The following is a 12,496-nucleotide window of genomic DNA, read 5'->3' on the forward strand; positions in this document are numbered from 1 at the left end:
CTAGACACTGTCACTGAGCGGGAATCGATCCCACGCTGCCCGCACACAACTCAGGCGTGTGTACCACTACACTATCAGCGGACACATCGTGTATTATAAAATGAAAAATGCCATTGTATCCAAAAATGAAATAAAATGACAAAGTGAATAATATGAAGTTCAGATCTTCCTTAGACAACCACAATTATGCCATTCTTAATATTCAATTACAAAAACACAATGAAACACAAATTCAAAAATAATTTCATCATAATTTTCTAATAATTGAAAAGCATATATTTTATTTCATGAATCTCACCGGGTGGGCAGTCTGTCAATCTGGGTGGGCCTGTGCACACCCAGGCCCACCCATGGCTCCGCCCCTGGCCTTGACCCCCCTTTGTATTGTCTATTACTCATTTGTCTTCTCACTTTAATACAACAAAGACCAAACTTACACGTGACCCGTCTCGTGAGCCACCACAAAGGCGGAGGAGAAGCCGTCCTCGTGGTTGAGGGTGCAGCTCCGGACAGGGTGGCACATTCCCGTCACAGGAGCGTAACCTAAATGAAATTGAGAGAGAAAAAATTGGGAAGGATTAGAAGGACAGAAGTTAGGAGGTGCAAGCAAATGAAAGTAACAATGTAGCGATAATGAGTTTTAGGGAAATTAGAGGATTAAGAATGGAGTTATTGCCAAACGAGGCTAAAACAGCTGCTTTTCTTGAGACTCTTTTGTTTTTTACACTTTTAATGATAGACAGGCCTATGAAATGTCATGCTGTGAAGCAAAAGTGGCTCTGGGGGATGAATTTTCTCGACATTTGGTTCATCTGTCTGGTGTACATGGTTCAAATTTGGTAGCAATGGAATCAAACCTCGAGGACAACTATGTTTTTTAAGGACATCTGGAAATGGCAAAATTGACCCCAAATTAGTGAATAAGTATATTTTATTTATGGATGCAACCCCCAGCGAAATGGGCGAAAAAGCCAAATTTACATTTCAAACGCTTCAACGCGCCTGATCGCGCAAACTACATTGACTATATTTGGAAAAGAAACTCTCCCAGAAACGCTCAGCTCACGTTCGGTCTGAATGCAGCATTATAGGGAGCGCACACTCGCAGCCTCACAGTGACCTCCTTGGGTAGCTTGCTAAAACTATGCCGGAATATCAACACAGAGAAAATATATCTTTTTAAATGCCCATTTCTCATTTGCTCGCAGCTGGACATAAAGCTAGCAAACAGAAGCAGAGCGAAAGAACCTCAGGCAAGGGTCGCGGGGAGTGCTGGAGCCTATCCCAGCCGTCTTCGGGCAGTAGGCGGGGGACACCCTGAATCGGTTGCCAGCCAATCGCAGGGCACACAGAGACAAACAAACACCCACACTCACAAGGGACAATTTTAGAGTGTCCAATCAGCTTACCATGCATGTTTTTGGAATGTGGGAGGAAACCGGAGTGCCCGGAGAAAACCCACGCAGGCACGGGGAGAACATGCAAACTCCACACATAAAGGCCCGGGCTGGAATCGAACCCACGACCTCTGAACTGTGAGGTGGACGTGCTAACCAGCCGACCACCGTGCCGCCAAATTCCAAAATGTATGAAACTTAAAACAGATAATGTCATAGTAACACTCCATTACAAAAAGGTAACGCTAAAGGTAATGTCGCCTTGTTCACAGTGCTAATTCTAGCTCGGCATTGCTAGCACTGCTATTTTGTTGAAGTGTGACTGTGACTATTTATAACAACTACACACTTTCATGCTTTGTTGCAAATATTTGTGGAGTGAGGCTACTTTCAAATCTTGATGGCATTTTCAAGAATGCATTCCCCCCCTTGAAAGGCTATACATTTTTAATTCAATTGATTTTTGTGGGTTTATTCATGTCAGACATGTTTAAAAATGTTTGGCTTTGGGGGTGAACTTTCAAAAAAAAAAAACAAATTCAGGGGGTGCCAGTTTTATGTGGGTAGTGGGCATGACCGCAATCCCAGACCAGACATCAATTTTCAACACCTGCAAAATCAAGTGAGTTCTGGACTTTTACATGTGCTTTCTTAGAGCTGTGCGACATCTTTATCCTTATTCTCGGAAAGTTCACTCAGTTTCACACTTTCTTTTTTTTTTAACACAAAAACAACAGGAACTGCCACAGGATGCGGATGATGCAAACACAGCAGGAAGGTGACAGCTTGAAAATGATCACTTTTCCATTTGCAAAAAATCCATGCCCTCATCAGTTGGCAGGTGTCGGCGCTAAAGAGCCAATTAGCACCGCCTTGCCCATGCAGGTACGTCACAGGTCAAATGTATCCCCCCCCCCAAAAAAGATGTAGCTGCGCATTGCTTGATATATGCGATTTGCAGAGCTGGGCATCGCCTGCATATTCTTTGTTTGATATTTTTTCTTTGTTTGGAGGAATGTCTGCTCGTGCGGCGCCTGCGTGTGACGTGAAGATTACGTTCCGGACGTGATCGGCTGTCGCCGACGAGGGACGGACCGGGACCACGTGGGTGGTTTAAATATGCAGACGGGAACTCGGTGGCGGCTAAGCGATGCCCAACTCTGGATTTGGCACGCTGCTGCTGATATGCATCTGGCAAAGAGCTGCGACCGCTAAAGCTAAATCGAGGTGCTACCGCTGAGATGAATCGCTTCATCAGTTGGACATCAAAGCCACTAATCAATTCTTTCTTGTATTCACCATGAATATATCGCGGTTGAATGTGGTTAGATTCTATAAAGATACAGGATGCTTTCGAGAAAAATAAAAAGAGGAGTAAGCAGTTTTTACTGCATATGTGTCAATAGTTATGAAAGGGGAGCTGTTTCTTTTAAAGCACAAGGCCCTAAAATGAAGAAGACCGCAATGTTACTTACAGTACTTAAGATAGAAATTACACTGACTGCTATGTGATTGATTGAAATAATCTAAATTACCAGGTCCAATCGATTAAATGGCCGGCCATTCAATCAGCCGATATTAGCTTCTTTAAAAATCAGGCCCAGACAATTAAGAAAAAAAATTAGCCAATTTGTGTGTTTTTAGGATGTGTGCTTAATCCTGACAGTTTGGACAGAGCGGGTCATACGTGTAAAAAATGAGATTAGAAGAAAAAAAAAAGTATGAATAGGTCAAAATTCCTGCCAGTTAACAGCAGCCGACAAAACAGCAGGTGGAAAAAAAAAAAGCTCCCCCTTCTGCATGGGACGCCTGATTTCAACTGCTCTTCAACATCTTCAAAGTTATGAAAAGCAGCCATTATCACCTGTGTGAAGTTCGAGCATGAAAAAAAAGCGCCAAGGTTGAAATGGAGGGCCCACTGACTAATGTCAATGAAAATGGTGAGCTGTTCTGCTGCTTGGGTGGTCTTTCTGAAACATATTAAGTCTCTAATCAGCAGCCTTTGTGGCAGGATGAGGGAAGAAATGTGACTGTGGAGAAATAGAATTCATCCTCTGTGTGCAGCGTGGCCATATTCTTTAACTGTAAATGATCTTTTGACATTTCCAATCCAACAGCAGCACTCGCACTATGCTTGCAATGCATTACAGTCCGTCTACATTTGCATACTGAATGTTGGTTTTCGCTGGTGGTGAACAAAAAATAATGCTTGAAAGTGTAAAGGTTAAGTTTAAATCTTAGTCGGAGCGCTCAAAATGTTCTACATTTTGACCTTCCATTGGAAAAAATCTGCCCGCCATGCAAAGTGAAATTACAAAAAGGTTCAGAGCTTGAACATGCAGCCACCAAAAGCAGTTTTACGAAGCAACATGAAGTTTGTCGGGTATGTCTGTCATCAGTAGACTCACAAAAAAGTCTCAAGAAACCATGCCCAGAAAGACAAAGAAAGTGAGTCATTTTGGTAATTTCCAAGGAATATTTCGCCACTGGATTTTTTTGAGGGGGTGAAATTAAGACCACAAAACAAATGTCCCTTACAAACATGCAATTTGACAGGCATGTCTGTATTTAGTAGACCCGCCGAAAAAGGTGAGAAGGGATGCCCAAAAAGGCAGCATGACTCTGCCATTTTTGTTTGAAGCAGACATTTTATGAACATGTTTTGCTAGGTCTCCTTCAGAAATTAATTGTCCTAGAAATTTTGTCCAACTGCTACCAAATTTGAACCAAGTGTAATAGACAGATGGGCGACAAAACATTACAGTTTTCGTCACTGATTGTGGATGGAGCATTGGGGCAAATTTTGATGACTCGCCCTAAAACACAAAACTCTTACAACTCAACTAGTACAAAATTTCTCTTAGCTAACATGTACTTTGGTAGGATTAATTGTAGACCCACAAAAAAAATCTCAAGAAGCTATGCCAAAAAGACACAGGAAACCTTCCATTTTGGTTTGAATCAGCCATTTCAAGCATTTTCTGCCAATTCTCCTTCAAAAATGCGCTAGTACCAAAGCACAAAAAGACATAGAAAGTCTGCCATATTGAAGGGTACAAAATTATGAAACATTTGAGTTTTCACCATTTCTTATGTGATAAAATCTTATCAACTGACCATGAAACAATACCTCAACTACACAAGGTCAGAGCTTGACAAAATGTCTTAAATTCAGACCGCGTAGCTAGTTAGGATTAGCAACATTACAGTTTTTTGACATGATTATCACAAGCAGACCAACAAAAAAGTCTCAGGAAGCCGTAAAGACACAGGATGTCTGCCATTTTGGTTTGAAGAAATTCTTTTAGGGCCATTTCAAGAGGTTCTTCATCAGTAAACTGATCCTACAGATTCTGTCCGGTTGCTAACAAATTTAGAGCACCTATATAAAGCAAAATTGTGAAACAGGGTTTTCAATTTTGTGTACAGGCGTGGTAGGGTGGCAAAAGTCGAAAACTGTATAAACATATTTGACTGAACAGAGGAATTGCTACTGTATGTTATGGTAAAATTACTCAGATGAAGAAATGTTCATTATAAAATAATGCAGTAGAGATAGCTAGCATGAACATTTTCCTCCTCCTTTGGTTTGAAAATGAACTACATTTTGGTCTAGTATCCTCAGTAATAAGAATCCTTTTATACACATTTCTGAGAATTGTGGCCGACATTTCTTTCATGAAAACTAGCTCTAGGCTTTTGTACTCTTGAATTCTGATCAAGCAAACAACGTCGAGGAGTGCGCGTGTGTGCGTGCAAGATAGTGATTCACGCTTATTCATGTGAGCTGGCGAAAAGAAGCTTTCCTACCAACAGTCACCTTTGGATCACAAGTGACAGCAGGTGGCAGCTCTCCAACTGGCAACGTGCGCGAAATGCTAGTGCCGCAGTTGGCATCTTTCCTCAGAATGCTCCTTTTGTACTAAACCACAAAGTGACCACTCCACGGCCCCACACGTCGCAGAAGACCCAAATTAGTCAATGAGCCCACTATTATGGCACTGAAAGACTTGCCAAGCAGCAGTTGGCGGATCGATCCAAGTATCAATGTTGACACCAGTCATGATATTGATCGATAGCAGTGTAGTGAGCTCAGTACTTTAGTTTCTCTCCATTATCTTCTCCATTTTCCCATCGATGTGAATGAAAATGCAGTAAAATCAGTCATTAGTCGCAGATGATAAAGAATATGTCTGTGTGTATATATGTCTACATGTGTTGCGCTACCCGCACTGGTCAAACATCCATGACTTAGAGGGGTATAAAACTGTTCTCCCATTTCTATTACCTAACCAGTCTTTGGCATTTTGCATTGTGTGTTAGCATTAAGCTAGTAGGCTTTACTCCGGCTAGGCTATTTAGTCTGATTAAAGACAGTGTGTAATTGTTTTTGTTTGATGTTTAGTTTGACACAGCACACCAAGGTTTTGGACTTGCTCATTGTTTGTTAAAGACAGTGACTCCAGCTATTTACGAACAGCAGTCCTCCTTTCTTTACTACCAGGAACAATCACCTCAGATTTGTGGTGGTTTAATTGGAGGAAATATTTGTTCATCCATTTATTTGTTTTAGAGAGTGACAACACCTCAATTGAACTGTAGTCATGCCTACCAAACTCATGTCGCTAAGGGCAACAGGCTTTCGGGGGTGAATTAATGTGTCTGAAAGGTCCCTGAAAAGGGCCCAAATGAGTCTAAATTGTCGCCGTATCTCCGATATCAACCCAGTATTTACACTGTATTGGTTTGATACCAAATATTGCCGTGTAACAGCAATGGACAAAATTACTGTATCTGTCTTTTCCTTAATTCTTCGGTGCATAATTCTTCTGTAATCCATTTTGGAAAAAGTGTTGTAAAAAACAAAGAAAGTGTCAATTAGACAATTACATATGATGTTATTTTTTTGGACGTTGTCTACAATGAGCTGGGCAGTTTACAAAGATTCCACTTTGCCCCTAGAAAACATTCTCAAACCAAACATCATTGCGCATGATAAATTGTTTGTGTGTGTGTTTTACAAGGCGATTTGACGGATTCAATTGGCTATTTTGCGGAAGACAGAACAAGCATCTCCGACTGTTTCCATCAGCCCGTTATTGCGCCCTCGCTGTCCGAATGGGCGACTTCCTGCTCAATTGCTTTGTTTGTCGGAATGATCCCATTTCAAAACATGTCACACCCAAAGACAAACGTCTAATAACGCGTGTCTCGCTGCGCGGCTCCTCGCTTGATCAAATGCTAACCCGAATCATGAAATGTTTCACCTCCCAGCCTCTCCCCCGAACGACGTGGGAATGATTCGGCCTTTGAGTCTACGCTAAAACATGAAGCTAATAATGCCTCCGTGACCTCCACGCTTCAAATGAAAACCCAGGCCGCTCGCCAGGAGAATTACGGTCACGTCGAATAGATTTTTCACACCCTACGGCAAAAGGGGGGGCTGGGGTGAATGGACGTGTAATTAATTTCTCATTGTGGTGATTCTAAAATCAGTGCAAAGAGATTCATGGGGTGCAAGTACTGTATGTCGGAAGCAATTTGTTTTCTTGCCGTATCCCCTTTGGGAAATCACCGATGCGGCTGGCAGATGAGATGGCTGCCCGGTAAGAGAGACACACGACTTTAGAGGCTGCAGGCTGATTCATTTTCTTTTCAGCAAAACAATCGACTACAGGCGGTCTCTTTATCGCAGCGAATCCTCGATCTGATCATGAATGCTGGAATTCACCCCAAAATGGCAGACTACATGTGTCTTTTTGGGCATGGGTATTTGAGACTTTTTTTGGGTGTGTGTAAATAATGACAAATCCTCAAAAATGACCATCTGATGCCACATGAAATGTCAGGTGAAAAAAAAGCTTTGTAATTTAGCGTCACGCATCATTCCAATATACTTGCTTTTGAAAGGGAACATTTGGCCCAATTCCTAATTTGTCAGCCCTGGAATGGGCCGGCCCCGAGTGTCTGCTGGAACCCAAAATGGCCGGGCATGGGTCCTTGAGACTTAGGCTAGGTTCACACCGCAGGTCTTAATGCTCAATTCGGATTTTTTGAAAAAAATCCAATTTTTTTTGTGTAAGCGTTCATATTACATTATGAACTAAGCGTTCATATAACATTATGAACGCAACCTCGGTCTTGTCTGCTGTATGAACACATGCATTGTCAAAGTGGCCCGCATGCGCAGAAGAAGAGACGACATCATACTCGACGTTGTGTTTGCGGAAGTACACGTGGTTCAGCGTGTCGGGGCATTTATACAGTCAAGCGATTAGGTAGAAATAAATACAGTATTTGGGGGAAATTATGAGGCGAGGTTTTAATATCTCATTTCATGGAGACATCACTAACGATGACGTCACGTCTTAACTGTACGTAATAAAATGAATCTGAGCCGTGGCTGAATTATGATCGCCATAAATATCCACTTTATCCTTCACGTTTCAAGGTGGATTAAATTAAGGTAAAATATAAAGTCAATAGTGTTACTCAAAACAACTTAATGGATTCGATCCCTTGCTGCCAGCAGTTTCCCTTTGCCTGCACGGAGCACATTTTGGGCTCCGGATGACGTCAATGTCGGATATATGCGACCTGGCCGTTCAGACCGTGAACGCATTGGAAAAGATCGGATACGTATCCGATCTAGGACCACATACAAAATCGACCGAGGTCGCATTTGAAAAAATCGGAATCGAGCCGTTCAGACTGCCATAAAAAAATGCAGATACAGGTCGCATATGGGCAAAAAAATCCGATCTGGGTCGCATTTGCCTGCGGTGTGAACCTAGCCTTATTCATCCCTCCTGCTTGTCAACCCAGTTTTATGTAGCGATAAAACAGTGGCAGGTCAATAGAGGTCACTAGGGTGCAGCGCCACCATGCATGGTGGTCACCACATGACTTACTTGAAGACAAAGAATGTCCAAAAAATAGATATTAATATAAAAATTAAAAAAAATGTTGTAATATATTTCTGTTTAAATGAACAGAAGAGATAGCATAAAGGTAAAGTTGCAATACAGTATATAAGACCAAGCGCCCAAAGATTCTGGAGCGTAAACCCCGCAATAAATGAGGGACTACGGGTCTTTCAGTTTATCCTGTCCTGTGCGTACGTTTATGTTTTCTTTTGGGTCAAATTGGCCTCAGGCTGTTTAAGTCATACTATCAAACATAACATAACTATATCTAGGGATACTAAGACAAACACAGTCAATTTGTTAATGATTACTTGCTGGAGGTTTAAATTGTACGTGTCAAATTGACCTGAAAGAATACCGATTCATACGACAACGATGAGCACAGGATAAAAGACAACATTGTTTTAAAATTAAGAGTCGAGTACATCTCCTTTAAGACTTTCTTTCTGATTTCTGTGATACAATTGCCAAATAATCCCATGCCTTTAAAATCCCCAAAAGAAGAGCACGCTGAGGATTTTATGAATAAAGCAGCCATGCGCAAGACACGCCCCCGGGAAAAGGCTGTGGCGGCTCCTTACCTTGCATTCCCGTGGGGCCGAAGCCTTGACGAGTCAGGAAGATGGCGTGGTCGTGGTGCTCGGCGTGGTCTACGTCACCCTTCTGCTGGCCAAAAGCCCACCGGCACACATTTTCCAAGCTGCGAGACGGGTTGCCTCTTTCAATGAGGCTGATGGACTGACGGGAAAAAGAGGATCACGTTGACAGGGCCCCGCAGTAAAGACTGCTAACTAAGCGAGCTAACCACTAACCCCAGTTAGGTGAGAATCGTACAGTATAGGAACGCGACACTGCTCAGACCGACTGATTGTTTGTGTCAACTGTAGGCACGGCAAAATAGGAGATGACTTTAAAACGTTCACCGCATTTGACCTCCATTGAAAACCAAAACAGCAGCACCAACCACAGCACAGATTGAGTCAACTAGTTCCCTTGACTTGTACTAAAGATGATCTCATGTTGTGCAAAGACACCCTCCACGACACTAACAAGTTAGTTAGTTAGTTCGTTAGTTAGTGACAACACAAGTAAGGTCACAAACAACCAGAATCTCCCTTTTATCTGTGTTTGTTGGTTGGTTGGTTGGTTAGCAACACATCACAAGCAAGCTGGAATACAGCCCTCTGTAAATCAGCCTTTCATTGGGATAAATTGGTTGATTGTTGGTTGGTTTGTTATAATTGTTGATTATTATTAGTTAGTCCGTCAGTCAGTTAGGAGAAGCTCACCTTGGCATAGCCCAGCATAATCATCCTCACAAGGACCACGTTGATATGGACCCCCAGGGACTCGTCGTGGTAAATCTCGTTTACCTAAGAAGTGGGGGAAAAAAGAAGCGCAAGTTGAAGACAAAAGCTCCTATCACGTTACCTTTCTGGAACAGAGCGCATTTAACCCTTGAAGGATCTGAATCTATAAGAATGGCTTTATATTAGCCAACAGGTTAACCAAAAACCAAATTGGGAATTACACATCGCATAATCAGAAGTCTCAGAGTCAGCGTGCCCTGATCTGAGCACGGTCCAGCTGGTGAAGATCAGCCCCATAGGCAGGGCCAGCCAGGGAGGAGACCAACCCACATTATGTTTTGATTTTGAAGACAGAATAAATGCGAGGGCTGCATGTTAGACCGCGCCTCTTTTCTGCCCTCGCCCGTCTCGGGTGAGAGCATTCGCTGGAAAAGCTGCCCAGATCTGATCATTGTATGATTCCTGAACTTCAGAGATGGTAAAGAAAACTGACGAGAAAATTCAATAGATTTGTGTGAGTCTTCATTTATATTGGATACCTTCTTGAAAGATAAAACGAACAAGCATTGAGTAAATAGTTGTTTTGTAAATTGCTAATTGGGCTTATGGACTCGAGACCTACAAAACATTCCAACACCCTCCTTGGCGTCAATTCAACCCCAATCAGTGTTTAAAATTCCCAAAATAATATTTGACTATTTTGTTTTTGCTCCATACTTCATGACTTTTCCTAAATTGACGGGGACAGCGGATTTAGCATCAAATTATCATGACGCTATTTTTTCAATGCGCTAAACACAGATTGCACACATTGGTGTTCCGCATGGATCAGTTTGAGCCCAAGCTGTTTTAGCTGCAGAAAACGTGTCTGTGTGTGTGTGTGTGTGTGTGTGACCTAACATCCCCACAGCTGCAGGTGCAGAGCTGATACTTTTGAGTTGATACATTACAGGGGGTGGGGGAAAATAACTATTTTCGCCAGAACGTTGATAGTGTTGGCATGTGGGGAAACAAGTTGACTTGTGAACTCCTGCCTAAGTGAGGAAGCCAATGTTGGCTTGCGAGTTGATCACTTCCAAGTATTAACCCGAACCTTACACGTCTCCCCTCTAAAATGAACTCAAGTAAAATATTCTCAATTGATAGTTATATGAAGATCATGGATAACAATTTTATGCCTTCAACATGGCTGACTGTGTGACTGGTGGGAAACACTCTTAGCAGCATGTCTACCTCGTTGTTAAAGTGAGTAGAGGGGGTAAAATTGTCTTCCTTTTTTTTCCATAAATGTTATATGAGGGAGGTGGAACCTATATTTCCTCTCAATCACCAGCGGATTGTGTACCAGTGTACACTTCCAAAAATGGAAAGATAATATGGTCCCTTTCCCCACTTGAACAGCAGGGTAGAGAGACTTAGCGCTACTAAGATTATCAAAATGGTTCCAGGCCCCACCAGATGTGCAATCAGCCATCAAGTCATCATTTGAGCTCTTTATAACGCCATCGATCGAAAATATTGCCCTGCGGTTGACCACTTTAGAGGGGGAGTGTGTGTATGGGGACAGTTGGAAAGACTTGGATGTAGGTGACTTGGAAGCCTACATTGGCTTGCTCATTCGGCAGGAGTTTACAAATCAAAAGGTGAAGCAACAGCAAGCCTTTGGAACGCTGACACTGGAAGGGAAATATTTCCAGCCACCATGTCTTTGAAGTCATTCCAAAGTCTGAAAAATCTTCAAGATACCCTCACTCTAAAACTGAAAGTTTGACCAGATGGTGACGCTACAGGAAAGGTCATTTCATCACCAAAACTAAAGGTTTCATCCTCTTGTGGCCAATAATGTTGTCAGAAAATTTGAGAAGATTTGCATGAAAACTTTTTAAAGAGAAGTCAACCCAAACATATTGTTTTTCAAGTATATGTTCGATGCAGGCCCACTAGATGAAACAAGGCAATATGAAAATGAGTTAAGCAGCAAAATCCTCCCGTTTTTAGCCATCTCAGGGGGCGGCCATTTTGTCACTTCTGTCGACTGAAAATGACATCACAACTGCTCGGGGCTCACGTAACGACCAATCACCGCTCACTTGTTTTCTGAAGCTGAGCTATGATTGGTCGTTATCTGAGCCCTAAGAAGTTGTGATGTCATTTTCAGTCGACAGAAGTGACAAAATGGCCTCCCCCTGAGATGGCTAAAAAAGGGATGGATTTTGCTGCCTTGCTAACTCTTATTCCACAAACACAAAATTAACCAGAATGCTGTTTCAACTAGTGGGCCTGCATAGAAGATCTTCTTAAAAAATATATATGTTTGGGTTGACTTCTGCCCAAAACAAACAGACTTGGACAAAAACAAGTTAGCAAGTTCCACAGTTAGTACACTTGTACAATTGTTTTGAGATGCAAGGCCAGACATCGCCTTCAGAGCTGGGAATGAATCCAATCTGAGAACAGCGAGAGCCTACCTGTCCCGTCGTATCAGGAAAGCAAAACAAGACTACACCAAATGATCACCTCCAACTTCAAAAAGAGTAGAAATGCACACAGACCATGGCAGGCCATCCAGGCCATCTATGAGAGCAACACCTCTCTGCTCAACATTGTTTTTTACATATATTGAACAGTTTTTTTTATACATGCAGCATATTTTGTATATTTGATAGGATTCTGGTACTTGTAATTTTGTTCTTGCTGTATTCCGAAAAAGAAACAAAATTGTGATTGGATTGACTTCCATTTCTTTGTATATGCTGTATCCGTCAGGCAGTTACACACTATTTTAGCTGATCCATAGCAACAAGAACAGAAAAAAAACATGTTGATTTCATCCAAGTTTCTCAGTGGCAACTCATGTATTAAC

The 12,496-nt window shown here is 42.1% G+C and overlaps 1 protein-coding gene across 2 annotated transcripts in view; it reads right to left on the reverse strand.

The window, feature by feature from the left end:
* The window catches only part of adamts3 (ADAM metallopeptidase with thrombospondin type 1 motif, 3), a 116,264-nt gene that overhangs the window by 43,082 nt on the left and 60,686 nt on the right, over window positions 1-12,496 (reverse strand). For both annotated transcript variants that reach the window (XM_086030508.1, XM_086030507.1), the window contains exons 6-8: window positions 9,613-9,696; window positions 8,905-9,061; window positions 438-543 (exon numbers count right to left, since the gene is read on the reverse strand). In XM_086030508.1, coding sequence (XP_085886634.1) covers window positions 438-543; window positions 8,905-9,061; window positions 9,613-9,696 — 347 coding nt within the window. The remainder of the gene's footprint in view (window positions 1-437; window positions 544-8,904; window positions 9,062-9,612; window positions 9,697-12,496) is intronic.

The sequence above is a fragment of the Filicampus tigris genome, chromosome 5 (genome assembly GCF_054856515.1).
Source record: "Filicampus tigris isolate MCC_2025a chromosome 5, RoL_Ftig_1.0, whole genome shotgun sequence".
NCBI classification, from domain to species: domain Eukaryota; kingdom Metazoa; phylum Chordata; class Actinopteri; order Syngnathiformes; family Syngnathidae; genus Filicampus; species Filicampus tigris.